Consider the following 23496-nt stretch of genomic DNA (forward strand, 5'->3'; position numbering starts at 1 on the left):
GCGCGGGAGTGCCGGCCGCCGTGCCAAAGATTACGGCAGTCCTGGAAGTTTGAAGTCCATTTAAATGTATTCACTTTATTAATTTAACTATTTAAATTCAGGTCCTGGCATCCAGTGGCGGTGGGGCCGCCAAAGAGCCTCACTGCCGCCAGGAGAATCGATCAGGGCCTTCCCAGCATCGAGGTTCATGGTGGGCCTTTTCCGGACCAATCTTCAGGCCGCCCCTGCCACGGTTTACAATGCCGGGGGGGACAACAAGATCCAGCCCATCCTTTCTTGTCCCAGGCTACTTGCCTTCCTTTCACCCTCCCACCTTCTATCCTTCTCAGGTTTGTAGGGGTGACGAACAAAGGGTTTGGGCTTGTAAACAAGCTCATAATTATCAGCTATCTCAGCTGCTTGTCTGGCTGTTGAAACCTTCTGGTTCTCTACATGGGTTCTTACTCATTTTTTAGAGATACAGCACTGAAACAGGCCCTTCGGCCCACCGAGTCTGTGCCGACCATTAACCACCCATTTATACTAATCCTACACTAATCCTATATTTCTACCACATCCTCACCTGTCTCTATATTTCCCCTACCACCTACCTATACTAGTGGCAATTTATAATGGCCAATTCACCTATCAACCTGCAAGTCTTTTGGCTGTGGGAGGAAACCGGAGCACCCGGAGGAAACCCACGCAGACACAGGGAGAACTTGCAAAATCCACACAGGCAGGACCCAGAATTGAACCCGGGTCGCTGGAGCTGTGAGGCTGCGGTGCTAACCACTGCGCCACTGTGCCGTCCATGGATGGGGTGAATTTTTAAATTCTTCCAGGAGAATTATTTCTCTAAGTGTTTCATACGTGGCCTCTACCTTTAGGGCCCACATCCAACGATCAAAATTAATTTGCTTTACCCTCTCAAATTCTATAAAAGTCTACCCAGGCTGTTTCAGGAGGTTCTGAAATTTCTGCCTGTAAACTACAGGGACTAACTCATTAGCGGCAAGAATAGCCTTTTTTGCAATCTCATAATCTGCAGAAGCCTCCTCAGAAAGCCTGGCTCAAACTTCATGAGCTCTGCCCATCAACCTGCTTTGCATAAGCAGTGTCCAACTTCCCTTCGGCCAATTCATCTGTCAAGCTATCTTTTCAAAAGAAATGAAAAATGCTTCTACATCCCTTTCCTCAAACTTCAGGAGGGCTTGAACAAATTTAAACAGCTCTCCACTGGGCCCTGAGTTGAGGTCAGGTCTTTCCTCACCAGAATTTTCTCTGGAGTCAAGGCCACCCTTTTTGGTTCCCGCTTTTTAAATTTGTATTCCCTTTCTCGCTCCCTTTCTCTCGCCAGCCTTTCCTCTTTCCCTTTGAAATGCTCTCTCTTTTCCCTTTTCTTCTCTTTGAAGTGCTTCTCTTTCATGTTCAAGTTTCTTCATTGCCAATTCTCTTTCCTGCTCAAGCTGTTTCATCTGCAACTGAATTCTAGCTAATTCAACTGAATTATCATCTGGATTGCCTTTTCCTTCAAATGCTGTGCTATTACTTCAATTATGGCTGCTTTTTTAGCTGCTGGTTTTAACCCTAACTACAACTTTTCTGTCAATTCCTTTAGCCTTGCCTTGGTTACGTTTTTCATATCACTCAGGGATAAGTTCTCCCTTGCCAGAAAGGTCGTAGCAACTAACAAAGCCATTCCAGTAGTGTAATGCACAAGAAACCAGGTATTTTCGTTTTCCCCTTTTCAGTTATTATTACCCCACTTACAATTGCACGTCATCGGCTTTGGGTTATACCGCACAGAGCCCCCAATTATATGTTATGACCGAGCCTGGAGGAGTGTACTGTCTTTCTCAAGTTCCACTTCTCCACGAGTCACAACATACATTTAAATGTTTACCCAGTTACTGATGCAGCTAATTATATGCTCTACTTTTATTCCAGAATAAAATTCACCAACCAGGTTTCTTTAATAAACAACAAAATTATTAATTTATTATAAAACAGGACTTTTTCAGTAAAGATGCAAAGCATTAACACACAGATCAAAATATGAAAGTTCCCTTCTAAATTAGCCCAACACACACACAACCACACATACCAGTTAAAGAAAAAATAAAGAAGCTTTCTCTGCGGCGATGTCTTTACAAAAAGGACAAAAAAAAATTATTTGGTCAAATACTTGTTAATTCTTGAAGGAAAAGGAGAAGATATGGAAATATATCAGTTGTCCCTTATTGTGGCATCCCAAATATGCATAGGTGGCTGTCACTGGGATCTTTTGGGAGCAGTTCTCTTCAGACAACGTTGAGATTAGTCTGGCATCCTTTCCAGGAGAAATGTGGCATCAGGGGCTTCAGCTATCACACACACTGGATTCTCAGGGTTTCTCAGAGAGGTGGAGAAAGGATAAACTGGTGTCTTCTCTCTTAGCAGGCTGACTCCCAACTGACTCAAAACAGTATCCAAAACAAAACCAACTCTTGACCACCATAAATCTTGACATGTCACTTCTCTGTAAACAACTCCCCCTAGTCACCAAGGCTCTTGCTTTTATTCAGATTAAGGCATGTGACATCCACTAAGGGTTTGTTTTTAAATCAAGTCCCAAAGTCCTTCCAGTGACCTCTTTTTTTTTAAATCCAGCACCTATGTAATCTCTTCAGTCCTCCAAAGCACTCCATTTCCACAATTTTAAAACACAAGTCCTCACAAAATATTAAAAAATGGAAGTACTTTCATAACAGTGCACTCTGAAGGATGTGATTTTTACCCCATCTCTTGTCCCCATTTTGAAATAAGAAAAGACTTGCTTCACAGCCATTGAAGTATTTTGAAGTATAGCTTCTGTTGTAATGTAGTCAAATGTAGCAGCCAATTTGCACACGAACAGCAATGAGATGACTGACTTTTAGTGGTGATGGTTGAGGGATAAATGTTGAGAAGTATACAGGAGAACTCTCTGCTCTTCTTTGAATAGTGCCAAGTAATCTTTTAAATCTAACTGAGAAGGCAGATGGGGCTTTGGTTTAATGTCTCATCTGACAGATATGCCTCCAACATGCAGTACTCCCTCAGTACTGTACTGAAGTGTCATTATGGGCTAAAGTCTCTAAAGTGGGGCTTGACCTTCTGGCTCAGAACTTCAGGTATAACCACTAAGCCAAGGATAACATCTAGTTGTACTCATTTACTGAGTTAAAAAGAATAAATCATCAATTCCATAATCAACTCAGGCCAACTCTGCATTATTTAGTGTATGGGGGATAAAGGGGGGTCAATTTTGCATGATTTAGTGTATGGAGGGGAAAGGGGTCAACTCTGCATTATTTTGAACTGTTTGCATGGCGTAATCGCGACGGCACAACTCCCTTGTGTGACAGCCAGCATTTTCTGCACTTGCTACCGCTCCCAGTGGCGGGGAAACAATATCCAGCCCATTATTTCAGTTAAGCACAAAATAAACATTCACTGAATAAATCTTTGATTTGAAAATCCTTATTTTTTGTTCTTATATTCCAATGTCAAAATATGCTTGAGATCTGGAAAGTACATGCCTGAGAAGATTATTACATGATATATTTGAATCGATTGGTCAGATTGCAGGGGATCACCTCGACTGCGACCAGTAGATGTTGGGTTTAAGTAGGCGAAACTTTTTACTGTAATCTTCTTCAGAAATGAGAGAGCTTCACAACTGGGCGGCGCAGTGGTTAGCACCGCAGCCTCACAGCTCCAGCGACCCGGGTTCAATTCTGGGTACTGCCTGTGTGGAGTTTGCAAGTTCTCCCTGTGTCTGCGTGGGTTTTCTCTGGGTGCTCCGGTTTCCTCCCACCACCAAATACTTGCAGGTTGGTAGGTAAATTGGCCATTATAAATTGCCCCTAGTATAGGTAGGTGGTAGGAGAATATAGGGACAGGTGGGGATGTGGTAGGAATATGGGATTAGTGTATGATTAATATAAATGGGTGGTTGATGGTCGGTACAGACTCGGTGGGCCGAAGGGCCTGTTTCAGTGCTGTATCTCTAAATAAATAAAATAAAAAAATAAATGAATGCCAAAAGGGTCATAGTCTGGCCACACGAGCACAGTGTGAATGACTGGATACCCAAGAAGGTCCTATTATACCAAGCACCACATACTTGCCCAACACGCATACCCTTAGTATAAAACTCTTAACAAAAACAATGCTATCTAACATAATGGATGTTTGCACTATGACAGGCAGAGTACAACCATTGACACAGTTCTGAAAAGTGTTGTGATGTCACCAACATTAGATTGTTTGCCTCGCCTTTTGAGAACTAAATAATTTGAAGCAGCAAGGAATATTAACTTAATATAAAACAAAAGCAAAATCCTGCAGATGCTGGAAATCTGAAATGTAAGTACTCAGCTGGTCAGACAATGTCTGTGGAGAGAAAAGCACAGCTAACATTAGCTGTTTTTCTCTCTACAGATGTCTCCTGGGCTGCTGAGTATTTCTCGCTTTTCTGTTTTTACGAATTTAACATAATTGGCACATAAGCATTACAAACCATTTCACAGCAGTAAATCCAGTTTTATTCTCTTTTATCAGGAGATGTGTCTATCAGTATCTCAGTGTCAAACTGCCAGATCCAGGAGAATGTGGTGAGTAGTGTTTGCAGAAGGGAAAGGCAATTTATTGTTCACAAACTGTAATGAAAATCCATCACTGAAATCCAATCGTGCCATTAAATTACCACACTTCAGACAGTCTTATTTTTCCTCATATGCTGTCCATTCTGTTTGTTGAGGCTACTTAAAGGAACAGACAGTTCTGGGAGGGCAAGCCTCTTGCAGGATACTGAAAATAAATATGGATCATCGATCAGATCCATTTCAGGAGTTGCTGACTGTTGACCCTTCATAATCCACAGGCCCTGTAATCCTATCATGTATGGTTCAAGTGTAAATGTTCACTTAATCTAGGAGCAATTTCTTCAAATAGCAAGTTCTAGTCATAGTTTCAACGTAAATCGCTACAATGTTGATGGGCTATTTCACAGGTCAGTTTGTGGACGAGGAAATGGAGGAGCTAAAAAGTAAAAAGCAAATATATCAAACAAATATCTAGCTGTAAACTATCATTTTTATGCAGGCACACCAAAGGGCAAATGTGTTTCCTAGAAAATGTAAATATTCATTAAAAGAAGGCAAGATAAACGGAAAAAGTTAGCTTAGAGGAACAGAAACTAACTAAAGTCTAGAAATAATTGATGGCAATATTAGCAGGCTTGGCTGGTAGCACAGAACGGGTGGTAAGAGATCGACTGACCATTACAGTGATATGGAATTTCATTAACTATATAACAGGCAGGGCCATAACAGCTGGCAAATGCAATACTGCCCATTCTGCATCACCACTCAAGGCGAATTTCTATTTTGTAGTATTTGTACAACATTTCATTTGTTCACTTTTTAAATTCATATTCAACTTATTTAACACTGCTAAAAAATAGTATTCAGTGTTGAAGATGAGCAAAATTTGACAGCCATGTACAGGTTTTTAAGTTTTGGCATTTCAGGATTAAATGCAGAGTTTGTAATTTATATGTGATTTTCATCTTGGTGAGGAAGTCTTTTTTTAGTAATGAGGCTTAAGTAAGCTATTCTAGTAAATGTCAAATGTGACTGTCTTCCAACAGGATATCAGCACAGTATATCAAATATTTCCAGATGAAGTACTGGGATCAGGACAGTTTGGAATAGTCTACGGAGGTAATAAAACTTCACCCAATGTCCAGAAATTGCCATATTTTAACAGCAATCATGATTGTATACATGGGTAACTGATTGTAAAATTTATATGTCCTGAACTCATTCAGCTGAAAGTAGCTATTTTGTGTGGAGCAATTTCCCAGTTTATTAATATTTCTGTAATTTCTCCATTCGTGGCAAAAAAAAAGACACACTATCTACATTTAGTGATCTGCAGACAGTGATTTGTCAGATGAATTAGTTTTTTTTTTACAAAGGTATTTCTCTCAAACAAGTGGTATAAAACAACTGGAACTATTTTATAAATGATATTTTATGGTCTGTGAGAGAAAAAACTAAGGATTGTAAAGTGAATCTTTAACCTGGGCAATCACTCGCTTTGATGTGCCAATTCTCCTGTTAGTGTGAAGAGGTTGACAGTTGCACCAAGTGATGCAAGAGATGTAGGAGAAAAGGTTTAACAGCTGTCTGCAACATGTAAGTTAACGATTCCTCGTTCACATGATGGGCAGTTAGTAGTACAGCACTTTTCACAGATTGCAGATATTGGATGAAAATTTTACATCAAGTGTTACCTATATTTAAGCTTAATTTTTATTTAAATACTATAATTAAGCATTTATCTACAACAAAGCACTAAACAAAACAAATAAACTCTTGTGAGCTCCTATTGCTGTACTAAATCTGTTATTATCATGCCAAATAATTGATCATTCTTTCAGATTTTACTTTTGCCTGGATTGATATCCAGAGCAATTGCATAATAACATCAGCATTAAAACCTGGAACCTAAGTGGGTGAAATCACAAAACCCCAGGAAAATCAGATGTATTTATATTCTATTTTAAATTATGAATTGCACTTCATGGAAAATGTGCAGGTATATGTTTCAGTGACCACTGGATTAGCTTAAAAATATCCTGAATATTAAAGTCACCGTGAATGGCTGCACAAAAAAATTGGCAAGTAGTCACTTACTGAAGAGTACCAACAAACCAGACAGTCACCAAGAAATCTACTCTTCCACTCATGATTCATTTTTACAATCTATTTTATTTCATGTTAAAGGATAATTACCATCTATGAAGGTACTTCACTGCAGTCAACGTTATGTATATCTAAATTCCACGAGTTTTACTTTTAACAATGTCTAGTCATAGAAATTGTCCCTTTATTAGTTTAGTCTGTGACACAGATACTGGTGTAGAAGTACTGATATCCAATCAGCTAAGGAATCCTCTTGCACCACTTGCACTCAGTTTCATTTGGTGCCAGTGTGTTTGTTCTCTTCAGCTATTGCTTACGGCTGGATCTTTATAAAGTCTCCAATGAGGGAGAAGCAACAACAATTATTTCACCTTAGCTTGGTAGCAAAAAATTATAAGCAATTAGCAAACTTCAACTGTAAAAAGAAGTAATGCTCAGCCCATTGAGGTAGTAAATACCCTTATTGAAATAGTGTATGTGGAAATTGGTTGAGGACAGGAATAGTCTGCCAGCACTCACTGCCAGCACTCACTGCCAGAATCAATAGTGGCCACTTGGGCAAGGCTCCAGGTGACCATCAAATGATAACCAAGGAAAGCTGGAGAGGGCAGGAAATGCACTCCATTAATTTAAACATCACAAGCAAAAATGTTCCACCATTACAGTCCATGCGTAAAGCTTGAATCTTTTTTATTTGTTTGTTAGGCAAACATCGGAAGACAGGCAGAGACGTAGCTATCAAAGTAATTGATAAGCTAAGATTCCCAACAAAGCAAGAAAGTCAGCTTCGGAATGAAGTTGCCATTTTACAGGTAAATGGAGGAGAAATTCTGAATAATGACATAAAACACTTAGAAATTTCAGAATTAGCATTGTTGGAGTGGAGCGCTGCCAGAGTGGGTTAACACAGTATCCTTTCAACTTTGAGACCCAGGATAAAATCTAGTCCTGAGGTGTTGAAAGCCCTTTCACAACTGGCTGTAAGGATCCTATGTAAAGTGATTTTTGATATTCTCGACCCATTTTCTAGTAGAAACAGAACTGTTAAGGGTTGTTGGGAGGAAGGATTACTCTATCTGACTGTAATTGTTTGGTGCCAGGACTGAAACAGATTGTTTCATTCTCTAGGGCTGAAATCATGAATATAAAAGAATATAAAAAATATAAATCTTGTAAATATAAACTTTTAATGTTTTACTCTTTAAACGGTCAGTGTGTACAATGTAATGTAAATCTTACCACAAGATTTCAATTTTCCACAAAATACTCAAACAACCTATTTTAAAGATACTGTTCCATTTAAAACTTCCATTCTGTGGGAAAGAACATCTTTTTATAGATACAATTTCTTCACCTAGAATCTGCATCACCCTGGTGTAGTGAATTTGGAATGCATGTTTGAGACTCCAGAAAGAGTGTTTGTTGTCATGGAAAAGCTCCATGGAGACATGCTGGAAGTGATCCTGTCAAGCGAGAAAGGACGACTGCCAGAACGCATAACGAAGTTTCTTATTACGCAGGTACATGACAGTTACAGGGCAAGCTGATTAATAATACAATCTTCAAAACTGACATGTAAATAGGATCATTAATAGTACTGCTGGTGCACTTTCACTGTCTTTTTAAACAGTTGGCAAAACCAACATCTAGCTTGCAGCTGAAGACAAGCGTCTCTGCTGTAAAAAATATCTCTAAAGACTTAACTTGAAAGGAAGTGTAATATTAAACAGCCAATATATGGGACTTAATTTGCTATCCCTTTTGAGCCCTCAGTTGTTTGTGTTTAGTTAGGACTAGGCAGAAGCTCAGTCACTTCTGAATTCACATCATAGGTCTATTCCTCACCCACGATTACTCTGCTGAAATCATTTTGGCTTTGGGCACCACCTCCCCTCATTATAGGTCTAATCATCAGAGTCTGATACAGAATAGTGAAAAATTTCAGTGATACTCAAACTACTTTGCAGCATACTCTACACATATTCATCAAATTGTTTCTGGTTGTCTCATTTGAGCTTTCTTCCAGCTAGTCATGACATATCCTCCCATTGCTGAATTTCATCTTAGACCTAAGCAGTATCACAAATGTGAAGTCCTATCTTTTCTTTCCATTAGTCAAAACTCTCATCTGTTATGGAAGGATGTTGATTCTTCTTTGCTGGATTCTTGATTTAATTTGCCATATATCTCAATTGTGACAAGTGAATTAACCCTGAAACTGCTGCCAGCTCCAACAAAACTCTTGGCTCCTTGGTTGAAAATAATTTCCTAACGTTTTCAGCTCATTGCTCTAACCATTAGTCAATGTATAGTCAATCAAGACATGGTAGATGGGATAAGTACAGTAGATGTGGTGCAGTTGGAATTTAGGAACGCCTTTGGCACGTTCCAGATGACAGATCACTGCAGAAGATTAAGGGTATGGAATTAGAGGGAGGATAACAAACTGGATTAAAAATTGTCTTTAAATACAAAATTTACACAAAGTCAGAGCTTAGGAGTTTGGGCCAGTTTTTCAGAATGGTTTACAGTGGATTGTAGTGTTCCTCAGGGTTCATTTCTGGGACCACTTCTGTTCACTGCGTATATCAATGGTTTGGATATAGGTCTAGTCGGAGTCGTGTCAAAATTTGCACGATACCAAAATAGCTCTGAAGGGGATTATTTTCAATTCATTTGATGGAAAACCAGATTTAAGCATTGGTTTTGCACCCAACTAAAATCCCAAAATGTAAAGAATAATCTTGCTGCATCACATATATGTCAGATTGAGTGAATTTTGATAATTTCTTACATATAGAAAACTAAACAGCCTGTCGGCACCATATCCCCACAAAAACCAGGTACCTATACTGCTCAGAGCCATAAAAATCAAAAGCTCTACACTTCATAGAATTGTGCTACAGCTTATTTTTCATTACATTAGCTCAGATTACGATATTCCACATTGTGCATTCTTCCTTTGTTTAGTACTTACAGCGCACTTCTGAGAGCAAAGTCAAGTTCACTTCTGTTTATTCCCAAACCACTCATTGGATAGACAGGAGATATTATTTCTTGCATAGCGTTTTTAGTAATTTGATATTTTTCTAAAACAGATACTTGTTGCTTTGCGACATCTCCATTTTAAGAACATAGTTCACTGTGACCTGAAACCGGAGAATGTGCTGCTCGCGTCGGCTGATCCCTTACCACAGGTGAGAGTGAATATAAAATCTTAGTGTTGGAACACAGATTCTGTAGATTTTCTATTTCTTTACATTTCTGTACAGTGCTTTTCTCGCGGTTTGTTGCACCTATTGATTTTAATACTCATCACACCTGGTACTTTTCAAAATATAGGTCAAGCTTTGTGACTTTGGATTTGCACGTATAATTGGGGAGAAGTCTTTCAGGCGTTCTGTGGTGGGAACACCAGCATATTTGGCTCCAGAAGTGCTTCGGAACAAAGGTTATAACCGATCGTTAGATATGTGGTCTGTAGGCGTTATCGTCTATGTCAGTCTTAGTGGCACCTTTCCATTTAATGAGGACGAAGACATTCATGATCAAATCCAGAATGCTGCTTTCATGTATCCACCTAATCCCTGGAAGGAGATCTCCCTTGAAGGTAAATGTATTAAGCAGGCTCAATAAACCACAGCAATGTGGTGTGAGAATCAAGATTAAAATATCTTAGTATTGCTGATTTCATTTCTAAGTTCAAAGGGAGATTTGCCTCTTTCTCCAAAGGAAAGTTACAGAAAAAAGCAGTGCTTCGGTTATTGCCCACCTTTAATTCTTTTGTAGAGGAAAAATCAGACCAAAGAAAAACTAATCACACACTTAATATCTCTGGTAGGTATGACTGCAATACCCCCCTCCACCAGGCACACATTCTGAATATTTACTCATCTGCAACATGGTTTGATATAATATTGTGATATATATGTACATCTTTGTGGAAGTGAAAATTGTAATTGTGTTGCTCACTAATCTCCATCCTGCAATACATTGGTTGATCTACTCTTGTGTTCAGAGGTTTTACTAATGCAATTATATATACTGTGGGCTGCGATTTTATAGCTTGCCGCCATTCTTCCGAGCTTCCAAGACGGCGCGGCACACGCACGAGTGATGCGCAGCGGAGCCGCCACGATATTTTGTGTGGTGGCTCATTAACATGGAGGGGGCAGAGTGCCCGCCCCTGATGATGCAGAGGGGGCGGGTGCTCCGTCTCCGACAATGGCGTTCGGCGCCACCACGCAGGCGTTGGTGACATTTTTAAAGGATTTCAAGCCCTTACTGGTAATTTTAATTTTTAAAGTGACATGGATGTAATATTTACATTGCTAAATTTAATAAAAGATGAAAGGCTCTCTCCCACCCACACCCCCCACACCATGATCAAACACTTCATTTATTGCCTTTTCCCCACTGAAGAAAATTTTGTTCCCATCCCAAACTCCCCCCCCGCACCCTGAACTTCATTTCCTTTGTCCTTCAACCCATTCCCACCATCCCCTCAGCCAATAGTAACAGTTTTCCCCACCTTCCCCAGCCCTGAAAATTTCACTCCTCCCCCTCCCCATCACTGTTATGTCTTGGATCTCCAAACGGAGATCCAAAGGCACAAGACTTCCGGCAACCAGATGGAATATTGGTGTGGGACGGCTGTCGTGAAAAGGTAAGTTAATATTTATTCATTAACATTTATTTAAATATGTAAATTAAATTTCTGTTGCCGAGCAGCGGGGGGCCCGCCATGAGGCCTCGCCGCCACCAGTAAAATGGGTCAGGCCCTTCCCGGCTTCGAGGCCCATGGCGGATGTCTCCCGGAAGTATTTTCCAGGCTCCCCCGCCACAACCCCCAATGTCAGAGGGCTGGTAAAATTCAGCCCTGTGTGTTCCTTGTTTGCTTCCAGTTTGAATTTCATATTTTTCCCTCTTTATGAATTGTGATGTCTGAATACAAAAGAGTTGTCAAAAACATTGGGCAGATAACTTCAGAGAAATTGTCAGTTTGGCTACAGTTGTGAGAATGAGAAGCACTGTGCAAAAGCTGCAATATAACTACAATTGTCTTTCTAAAATAACTCAGGTCATTCCTGTATCACATTTAAATTTATAATCCAAAAGAAAAATACTGCAGATGCTGGAAATCTGAAATAAAAACAGAAAATGCTGGAAATACTCAGCAAATATGGCAGCATCCTCGAAGGGTCATGGACCTGAAATGTTAACTCTGTTTCCGTCTCCATGGATGCTGCCAGACCTGCTGAGCATTTCCAGCATTCTCTGCTTTCATTTAAATTTATAATGCAAGGAACAGAAATGAGCTGACTGACCTGGTTTCTCTAATGCACACAAGAAGATTTAAACAATGTAACAATAACAGGTTAACAATATTAGTTTACCAGTTGGTTGCTGACATGACAGCGGAAAACGGGTTATAGCAATCTACTCCGAGCTCCGTCACGGCAAGAGGCTAGCAGAAGGGCAAAGGAAATGCTACAAGGATGGCCTTAAAGCCTCCCTGAAAAAATGTGACATCTCTACCGATCTTTGGGAATCTCTTGCCCAAAACCGCCCAAAATGGAGAAGAAGCATCTGCGACAGTGCCAGCCAGTTCGATCAACGCAACATGCTCAGGTAGCGACCAAGTGCAAACAGTGGAAGGAGCCTTCGGAATTTCGAGCATTCCATTCACTTGCCTCATGAAACACCACCTGCCCCACCTGTGGCAGAGTGTGCGGATCCAGAATTGGACGATTCAGTCACCTAAGGATCCACAACCCGAGAGTGGAAGAAATTCATCCTCGTTCCCGAGGGACTGCCTAAGAAGATAGCAATCACAGATAGAGCCAAACTCCAGTCTACCTTTGCCATCTTTATTCAATCATACTTTTAATCTCAGAAACTATAATACACCTACATTTTATGAAAATATTTAAAGACTTTTTTTTGTTTTTCTCCTTGCCCTTCCTGAAGGCACCTTCTCCTAGCGTCACAGCAATTGTGCTTCATGTGTGAATCTAGAGTATGAGTATTGGTCGCTGTTCAAGCGTGTAGGATATCACAGCCAGACTAGATCTAGGCCTAGAGACTTGGCTGCATAGTGCCTGGGTTTTCATAAGAACATAAGAAATAGCAGGAGAGGGCCATTCGACCCCTTGAGCCTGCTCCATCATTAAATTAGATCATGGCTGATCTAATCTTGGCCTCAACTCCACTTTCCTGCCTGTTCACCATAACCCTTGACTCCCCTATGGTTCAGAATCTGTCTATCTTGACCTCGAATATATCCAATAACTCAGCCTCCACAACTCTCTGGGGTGGAAAATTCCAAAGATTCACAACTTTGAGAGAAGCAATTCCTCCTCCCTCCATTTTAAATGGTTACCCCTTATTCTGAAACTGTGACCCCCTAGTTCTAGATTTGCCCAGGGGAAGCATCTTGTCAGCATCTACCTTGTCATAGAGTTATACAGCACAGAAACAGTCCCTTCAGCCCATCATGTCCATGCCGGCCATCAATCACATATCTATTCTAATCCTATTTTACAGCACTTGGCCCATAGCCTTGTATGCTATGGCATTTCAAGTACTCATCTAAATGCTTCTTAAATGTTGTGAGGGTTCCTGCCTTTACCACCCCTTCAGGTAGTGCGTTCCAGATTCCAACCACCCTCTGGGGGAAAAGATTTTTCCTCAAATCCCCTCGAAACCTCCTGCCCCTTACCTTAAATCTATGCCCCCTGGTTATTGACACCTCCACTAAGGGAAAATGTTTCTTCCTATCTACCCTATCTATACTCCTCATAATGTTGTAAACCTCAATCAGGTCCCCCCTCAGCCTTCTCTGCTCTAAGGAAAACAACCCTAGCCTATCCAGTCTCCCTTCATAGCTGAAATGCTCCAGCCCAGGCAACATCCTGGTGCATCTCCTTTGCACCTTCTTCAGTGCAATCACATCCTTCCTATAGTGTGGCGACCAGAGCTGTACAGAGTACTCCAGCTGTGGCCTAGCTAGTGTTTTATACAGCTCCATCATAACTTCCCTGCTCTTCTATTCTATGCCACGGCTAATAAAGGCAAGTATCCCATATGCCTTCCTAACCACCTTATCTACCTGCACTGCTGCCTTCAGTGATCTATGGACAAGTACACCAAGGTCCCTCTGACACTCTGTACTTCCTAGGGTCCTACCATCCATTGTATAATCCCTTGCCTTGTTGGTCGTCCCAAAATGCATCATCTCACATTTCTCAGGATTAAATTCCATTTACCACTGCTCTGCCCACCTTACCAGCCCACCTATATCATCCTGTAATCTAAGGCTTTCCTCCTCACTATTTACAACACCACCAATTTTCATGTCATCTGCCAACTTACTGATCATACCTCCTATATTCACGTCTAAATCATTAATGTACACTACAAAAAGCAAGGGTCCCAGCACAGATCCCTGCGGTACACCACTGGTCACAGGCTTCCACTCGCAAAAACAACCCTCCACCATCACCCTCTGTTTCCTGCCACTAAGCCAATTTTGGATCCAATTTGCCAAATTGCCCTGGATCCCATGGGCTCTTACCTTCTTGACCAATCTCCCATGCGGTACCTTATAAACAGCTTTACTGAAGTCCATGTAGACTACATCAACTGCTTTACCCTCATCTACACATCTAGTCACCTCCTTGAAAAATTCAATCAAATTTGTTAGACATGATCTTCCCCTGACAAAGTCATGCTGACTATCCTTGATTAATCCCTGCCTCTCCAAGTGGAGATCAATCCTGTCCCTCAAATTCTTTCTCATAGTTTCCCTACCACTGAGGTTAGACTCATTGGCCTGTAATTACCTGGTTTATCCCTACTACCCTTCTTGAATAATGGTAACACATTTGCTGTCCTCCAGTTCTCTGGCACCTCTCCTGTGGCCAGAGAGGATGTGAAAATTTGTGTCAGATCCCCTGCAATCTCCTCCCTTGCGTCACATAACAGCCTGGGATACATCTCATCTGGGCCTGGAGCTTTATCCACTTTTAAGCCCTCTAAAACCGCTAATACCTCCTCCCTTTCAATGCTAATTTGTGCAACTATATCACAATCCCCCTCCCTGATCTCTACACCTACATTGTCTTTCTCCACAGTGAATACAGATGAAAAGTAAAGTAATCATTTAAAACCTCACCTACATCCTCTGGCTCTACACACAGATTGCCACTTTGGTCCCTAATGGGCCCTACTCTTTTCCTGGTTATCCTCTTGCCCTTAATATACTTAAAAAACGCCTTTATCTTGCCCTCCAGTGTTTTTCATGCCTCCTCTTCACTCTCCTAGTTATGTTTTTCAGTACCCCCCGACACTTTCTATACTCCTCCAGGGCCTCCGCTGTTTTCAGCCCTCTGAATCTGCAAAAAGCCTCCTTTTTTTTCCTCATCCAATCCTCTATAGCCCTTGACGTCCAGGGTTCCCTGGACTTGTTGGTCCTACCTTTCACCTTTACGGGAACATGTTGGTCCTGAACTCACTATTTCCTTTTTGAATGGCTCCCACTGGTCTGATGTAGATTTGCCTACAAGTAGCTGCTCCCAGTCTACTTTGGCCAGATCCTGTTTTATCATATTGAAATCGGCCTTCCCCCAATTCAGTACCTTTTTTTCTGGTCCATCTTTGTCCTTTTCCATAACTACCTTAAATCTTACAGAGTTATGGTCACTAAACCTGAAATGCTCCCCCACTGACACTTCTACCACTTGTCTGGCTTCATTCCCTAAGATGAGGTCCAGTACCGCCCCTTCTCTTGCAGGACTTTCTACGTGCTGACTCAAAAGGCTCTCCTGTACCCACTTTAAGAATTCTGCCCCCTTTAAGCCTTTTGTACTAAGACTATCCCAGTTAATATTGGGGAAGTTGAAATCCCCAACTATTATTACCCTATTATTTTTACACCTCTCTGAGATTTGCCTACATATCTGCTCCTCTATCTCTCCCTGACTGTTTGGAGGCCTGCGGTACACTTCCAGCAAAGTGATTGCTCCATTTTTGTTTTTAAGTTCTACCAATATGGCCTCATTTGAGGAACATTCTAAGATATCATCCCTCCTTACTGCAGTAATTGACTCCTTGACCAATAGTGCAATGCCACCTCCTTTTACACCCCACCCTCCCGACCCCCCCCCCAGGAAGATTCTATACCTTGGAATATTGAGCTGCCAGTCCTGCCGTTCCCTCAACCATGTGTCTGTGATATCAATAATATCATACCCCATTTTTTAATCAACGCCCTCAATTCGTTTGCCTTACTAGTAAGACTCCTTGCATTAAAATAGATGCAATCCAGCCTTGTGTTATTCGCTTGTGCCTTAACAGGTCTATATTTGTTCTGCATCACCCCCTACTGTATCTCCACTCTGTATCCCATCCCCCTGCCAAATTAGTTTAAACCACCCCCCCGCACTAGCAAACCTCCCTGCAAGGATGTTGGTCCCATTCCGGTTCAGGTGCAACCCGTCCCACTTGTACAGGTCCCACCTTCGCCAGAAACAGACCCAGTGATCCAGGAAACTAAAGCCCTCCCTCCTGCACCATCTCTTCAGCCACGCATTCATCTGCTCTATCCTCCTAATCCTATACTCACTTGCACGTGGCACCGGGTGTAATCCAGAGATTAAAACCTTTGCAGTCCTACTTTTTAATCTGCTACCTAGCTCCCTAAATTCTTGTTGCAGGACCTCATCCCTCTTTCTATCTATGTTGTTGGTACCAATGTGAACCACGAACTCTAACTGTTCACACTCCCCCTTCGGAATGTACTGCAGCCGCTCCGTGACATCCTTGACCCTAGCACCAGGGAGGCAACATACCATCCTGGAGTCACGTTTGGCACAGACTTGGCTCTTGCTGCGTTCCTCTGAGAAGCTATCTCCCTCAACAGCATTCAAAGTGAAAAATATGTTAGAGAGGGAGATGGACCCAGGGGAATCTTGTACTCCCTGCCTAGTTCTTCTACTCCGCCTTGCGGTCACCCATTCCCTTTCTGCCTGAGCAGTCTTTACCTGCGGTGTGACCACCTCCCTGTATGTGCTATCCACGATTATCTCAGCCTCGCAGATGCTCCACAGTGTCCCAGCCGCCGCTCCAGATCCAAAATGTGGATTTCGAGTAGCTGCAGCTGGAAACACTTCCTGCACACATGTTCGCCAAGCCCCCTCAGAATCTTAAATCACCACTCGTTCTTCTTAACTCAAATGAATATAAGCCCAACCTGCACAACCTTTCCTCATAAGACAACACCTTCATCCCAGATATTAACCTAATGAACCTCTCTGAACTGCCTCCAAAGTAAATAAGGAGACCAAAACTGTATACAGTTTAAGTGTGGTCTCGCCAATGCCCTGTACAGTAGTAGCAAGACTTCATTCCCTTTATACTCCAACCCCTTGCAATAAAGAACAACATCCCATTTGCCTTCCTAATTACTTGCTGTACGTGCATGCTAGCTTTTTATGATTCATGTACAAGGACACCCAGATCCCTCTGTACTGCAGCATTCTGCAGTCTCTCTCCATTTAATAATATTTTGCTTTTCTACTCTTCCTACCAAAGTGGATAACCTCACATTTTCCCACATTTTTTGCCCACTCACTTAACCTATCTATATCCCTTTGCAAACTCTTTGTGGGGAATTTTATGCTCTCCCCTCTGGCGAGTTTGGAGGAGGGGAGAGCAGTTAATTGGGCAGGAAGGTGGTGGGGGGGAGGGAACCCGGCCACCTTCCTGTCTCCTCCCCAATTAAGTCCTTGGCAGGAAGGCCCATGGATGGCCCTCCCACCCCGCCGCCAATTGAGTTCCTTAAGTGGACAATTAATGCCCAATTAAGGGATCCATCCCTTCTCCGCTGGTATTAGCCCAACGGCGGGCAGGTCTGTTGCCACACGGGGAGCACGCCAAGCAAACCCGTGCAGGTTGTTTGCCGGCTTCAGGGGTGGGGTCCCTCATTAAAAGGCACTTAGTTCCTGATTGAGGGACTCGGCATAGGGAAGGGGGGGGGGCCCGTGACAGTCATTCCCGCTGAGAGCCACCCCCCTGCCCTTGTTGCCGACCCCCCCCCCCCCCATACCCCCTTCCTCCACAGCCCTAACCCCGAGAAACCCTTCCTGCCCTAACTCACCTGGTATCTGGGTCCCTCGCCTCTGGTGGGTCCATTACCAGCAGCAGCCACCATCTCTGTGGTGGCACTACTCAGTGAAAGAGCTGCTGGCCTCTGATTGGCCAGCAGCTCTCAGCAGTCGGGACTTCTGTCGCCAGGGTCTGTAATCCCGCGGTAGACCTGCCATTGTGCACTTAAGTGCCTAATCGACACGTAATGCAGCGGACCTTCCCCAGAGGAGATGGCACGGGGGTCTTGCCGGCGCATTAGCTGGTGGTCGAGACCCCCATCCTCCCATTGCCCACATAAATCACCTCCCCCTTTGTGTCCTCCTCACAACTTGCTTTCCCACCCGTCTTTGTATCATCAGCAAATTTGGCTACAATACACTCAGTCCCTTCATCCAAGTCATTAATATAAATTGTAAATAGTTGAGGCTCCAGCACAGATCCCTGTGGCACCCCACTAGTTACATTTTGTCAACCTGAATATGCCCCATTTAGCCTGACTCTCTGTTTTCTGTTAGTTAGTTAATCCTCTATTCGTGCTAATATATTATCTCCAAGACCATGGGCTCTCAACTTGGCAGAAACCTTTTATGTTGCACCTTATCGAATGCCTTTTAGAAATCCAAATACACTACATCTACTGGTTCCCCTTTATCCACCCTGCTCATTGCATCTTCAAAGAGCTCCAGTAAATTTGTCAAACATGATTTCCCTTTCATAAAACCATGTTAACTCTGCTTTATTGTATTATGATTTTCTAATTGTCCTTCTGCTGCTTCCTTGATAATGGGGGGATTCCAACATTTCCCAATGACAGATGTTAGGCTAAGTGGCTTATAGTTTCCTACTTTCTGTCTCCCTTCTTTCTTGAATAGGGGTCAATCTGCTGGGACCTTTCCAGAATGTAGGGAATTTTGGAAGATTACAACCAATGAACCACTATCTGTGCAGCCAGTTCTTTTAAGACCGAGGATGCAGGTTATCAGGTCCAGGAGATTGTTAGCTTTTAGTCCCATAAGTTTGACTAGTACTTTTTCTCTAGTGATTGTTTTAAGTTCCTCCCTCTCTTTATTCCTCTGATTTTTCTACTGTCATTGGGATATTTTTAGTGTCTTCTAGCATGAAGACAGATACAAAATATTTGTTCAAAGTCTGCCATTTCTTTGTTTTCCATTATTAGTTCCCCAGTCACATCCTCAAAGGGACAAACATTTACTTCAGCTACTCTCTTCATATTCTTGTAAAAGCACTAACTATTTTTATATTTTTTGTTAGTTTACTCTCAATCTGTTTTCTCCCTCTTTTTTTTTTAAGTCATCCTTTGCTGGTTTTCACACCTTTTTGTGTCCAAAATTTGATCTGTGCCACGCCGGGTGCCATTTTGGTAATGGCCAAACAAGAGGCATCCTTTACCCACATCAGAAGCAGGTGTTAGGCCATTAACATATGCAAATAAGAGGCCTATCACCTGCTTCTGCTCCTTCTTGTAATTTTGGCTTATGCCAGAGGCAACCAGCACCAGTTAATTGCCTCTGAGAAATCCAATTCTAAGCAGCATGGAATGGAGCAAAGGTTTGTACTCACTTTAATCACTGCCACTCCTATTCCCAAGATGTCCAATCTTACTCCCAAATCTGACCTCCAGGCTCCCTGCATCTCACCCCAGACCTGACCTCCTAACCCCGATTGCACTCTAAGGCAACAATACTGCAGATTGTTAGGAAAGTGCCTCCATTTATTTTAATTTTTTTTGAGGACTTGTGTTAAAACTGAAAAGATTCCATGGATGTGTTTTTTTTCCCCCCAAGTTCACCAACAGGACAAGAAGTTGTTTGAAAATCATCTGTGCTGGAGGTCACCTGTGATTTGGGCTCAGAAAACAGCAGAACATGTGGTGACCTGGAAAAAAAATGGTTACAGAGAAGCCACACGTTAAGGTTTATGAAAGTCGGGAGGTCAACTCACTGTTTGGCGTTTGAACATTGTTTTCAGTTTTAGTTGTGGTGTGAACTATTTGAAAACAGTTGATGTTTTCCTGCCTAGGAGAAAAGAAACCACCCAGCTCACTTCCTTCTCTACATTTTTGAAGAAATCCTGCCAAGATCCAGTGTGTAAAAAAAGAATCCCTGGTGTCATATAGCCCCTGAGGAGCTGAAAAAAAAATCCTGCGATTCAAGTGTGTGCTGGTGGAAAAATCTTGATGCCACATTTCTCCTCGAAAGCCTACTAGAATAATTCTCGACATCTCCTGAACAGATTGCTTCTGAAACAATCCTAGTGATCCATCTCCGTATACCCGGATGCCACACCAAAAAAGGGACAACTGACTTCCTTCCATATCTTCTTTTTTTCATCAAGAATGAGCAAGCATTTGGCCAAAATAGTTTTCTTTGTCTTTTTTTTTGTAACAGACCTCTGCAGAGTGAATTTCTATATTTTTTCCAGATTGTGTACGAGTGTAATTGGGGAATTTTTAAAAAGGGAACTTTCATATTTTGCTTTGTTACTGGATAAGTCTTGTTTGATAATTGATTATAATATAATTTTAAACTGATAATTTTGTTGTTTATTAAAGGAACCTGGTAGGTGTATTGTGTTCTGGGATATGGTGCCACATCAAAGGTTATTGCTCATGATGTAGGGGGTAGCATTTTGGCATAGATAGAAGATTGGCTAGCTAACAGGAAACAGAGAGTAGGCATAAATGGTTTTATGGTTTACTGGTTGGCAAGATGTAATGAGTGGTGTCAGTGTTGTAGCTGTACTGGAACAGCTTGGCTAGGGGCACGGCACATTCTGAAGCACAGGTCTTCAGTACAATTGCCAGAATGTTGTCAGGGCCCATAGCCTTTGCACAGTCCAGTGCCTTCAGTTGTTTCTTGATATCACATGGAGTGAATCAAATTGACTGCTGTCTGGCATCTGTGATGTTGGGGACTTCAGGAGGAGAATGTGATGGATCATCCACCAGGCATTTCTAGCTTAAGATTGGTGCAAATGCTTCAGGCTTATCTTTTGCACCGATGTGCTGGGCTCCCCCATCATTGCGGATGAGGATATTTGTGCAGCCATCTCCTCCAGTTAGTTATTTAATTGCCCACCACCATTCACGACTGGATGTAGCAGGACTACAGAGCTTAGATCTGATCTGTTGAAATCTGTATTGCCGGGCGTTTTATAGAGAGAGAGAGAGAGAGATACAGCACTGAAACAGGCCCTTCGGCCCACTGAGTCTGTGCCGACCCACAACCATCCATTTATACTAATCCTACATTAATCCCATATTCCCTACCACATTCCACCCCCCCCCCCCCCATTCTCCCACCACCTACCTACACTAGGGACAATTTACAATGGCCAATTTACCTGTCAACCTGCAAGTCTTTGGCTGTGGGAGGAAACCGGAGCACCCAGCGGAAACCCATGCGGTCACAGGGAGAACTTGCAAACTCCGCACAGGCGGTACCCAGACCCGAACCCGGGTCGCTGGAGCTGTGAGGGCTGTGGGATTGCTTAGCTCTGTCTATCTCATGCTTCTTACGCTGTTTGGCATGCAGGTAGTCCTGATTTGTAGCTTCACCAGGTTGGCACCTCATTTTTAGGTATGCCTGGTGCTGCTCCTGCCATGCCCTCCTGCACTCTTTTATTGAACCAGGGTTGATCCCCTGGCTTGATGGTAATGGTAGAGTGGACGATATGCCGGGCCATGAGGTTACATATTGTGATTGAATACAATTCTGCTGCTGCTGATGGCCCACAATGCCTCATAGATTTTTTTTTTTATTTCCAAAATATACTTTATTCATAAAAATCTGTAAAAATTACATTGCCAAACAGTTTCCAAACAGCACCAAAAAATACAAACATTGCAAGGGAGATCAGTTTCCTTCAATACGGTCATGGGTTTCTTCCCAACCCTTCTGTTTCACAATTGTCATGTCAATTACAGTTTTACATTTACAGCAATTGAGAATATTAACGATACAGTTCGAGGGGTTTCCCATGGATCCAGCCCCTCAGTCCAGCTTGGTGGGGGAACCTTACACTGTGGTCTTTCCCCATTGAGCCTTTGCTGCGGCTGCCCCAAGCTTTAGTGCGTCCCTCAGCACGTAGTCCTGGACCTTGGAATGTGCCAGTCTGCAACATTTGGTGGTGGACAACTCTTTGCGCTGGAAGACCAGCAAGTTTCGGGCAGACCAAAGGGCGTCTTTCACCGAATTGATAGTCCTCCAGCAGCAGTTGATGTTTGTCTCGGTGTGCGTCCCTGGGAACAGCCCGTAGAGCACAGACTCCTGTGTTACAGAGCTGCTTGGGATGAACCTTGACAAAAACCACTGCATTTCTTTCCACACCTGCTTTGCAAAGGCACATTCCAGGAGGAGGTGGGCGACCGTCTCTTCCCCACCACAGCCAACGCGGGGGCACTGTGCGGAGGGGGCGAGACTTCGGGTGTGCATGAAGGATCTGACGGGGAGGGCCCTTCTCACCACCAGCCAAGCTACGTCTTGGTGCTTGTTTGAAAGTTCTGGTGATGAGGCATTCCGCCAAATGACTTTGACGGTCTGCTCGGGGAACCATCCGACAGGATCCACCGTTTCCTTTTCCCGTAGGGCCTTGAGAACATTCCGTGCAGACCACTGCCTGATGGACCGGTGGTCAAAGGTGTTTTCCCGCAGAAACTGCTCAATGCCTCATAGATGCCCAGTTTTGCATTGCTAGATCTGTTCGAAAAAGATCCCATTTAGCACGGTGATAGTGCCACGCAACACGATGGAGGGTATCCTCAATGTGAAGGCGGGTCTTTGTTTCCACAAGGACTGTGCGGTGGTCACTCCTATTAATACTGTCATGGACAGATGCATCTGTGACAGGCAGATTGTGAGGACGAGGTCAAGTATGTTTTTTCCTCTTGTTGGTTCCCTCACACCTGCCGCAGATCCAGTCTAGAAGCTACGTCCTTTAGGACTCGGTCAGCTCAGTCAGTATTGGTGCTACCAAGCCACTCATGGTGATAGACATTGAAGTCCCCACCCAGAGTATATTCTGCACCCTTGCCACCCTCAATGCTTCCTCCAAGTGGTGTTCAACATGCAGGAGCATTGATTCATCAGCTGAGGGGGTGGGGGGGGGAGGGTAAGTGGCATCAGCAGGAGGTTTCCTTGCCCACGTTTGACCTGATGCCATGAGACTTCATGGGGCCCGAAATCAATATTGAGGACTCCCAGGGCAACTCCCCCAACTGAATACCACTGTGCCACCACCTCTGCTGGGTCTGTCCTGCCGGTGGGACAGGACATACCCAGAAATGGTGATGGCGGTGTCTGGGACATTGTCTGTAAGGTATGATTTCGTGAGTATGACTATAGTACTTGGTCCCTTGCTTTTTGTGGTATATATCAGTGATTTGGACTTGAATGCAGGGGGTATGATTGTGGATGATGGTGGTTGATAATGAAGAAGAAAGCTGTAGACTGCAGGATGCTATCAATGGACTAGTCAGGTGGACAGAACAGTGTCAAATGGAGTTCAGTCTGGAGAAGTGTGAGGTAATGCATTTGGGGAAGGCTAACAAGACAAGGAAATACACAATAATGGTAGGATACTGATAGAGTAACAGAGGGACCTTGGAGAGCAT

The 23496-nt window shown here is 42.9% G+C and overlaps 1 protein-coding gene across 3 annotated transcripts in view; it reads left to right on the plus strand.

Moving 5' to 3' along the window:
• The window catches only part of prkd1 (protein kinase D1), a 388549-nt gene that overhangs the window by 359458 nt on the left and 5595 nt on the right, over positions 1-23496 (plus strand). For all 3 annotated transcript variants that reach the window (XM_068038347.1, XM_068038348.1, XM_068038350.1), the window contains 6 exons: positions 4567-4619; positions 5657-5729; positions 7422-7528; positions 8075-8236; positions 9815-9913; positions 10059-10326. In XM_068038347.1, the coding sequence (XP_067894448.1) occupies positions 4567-4619; positions 5657-5729; positions 7422-7528; positions 8075-8236; positions 9815-9913; positions 10059-10326 (762 nt within the window). The remainder of the gene's footprint in view (positions 1-4566; positions 4620-5656; positions 5730-7421; positions 7529-8074; positions 8237-9814; positions 9914-10058; positions 10327-23496) is intronic.

This window comes from Heterodontus francisci, chromosome 9, assembly GCF_036365525.1.
Source record: "Heterodontus francisci isolate sHetFra1 chromosome 9, sHetFra1.hap1, whole genome shotgun sequence".
In the NCBI taxonomy this organism is placed as follows: Eukaryota; Metazoa; Chordata; class Chondrichthyes; order Heterodontiformes; family Heterodontidae; genus Heterodontus; species Heterodontus francisci.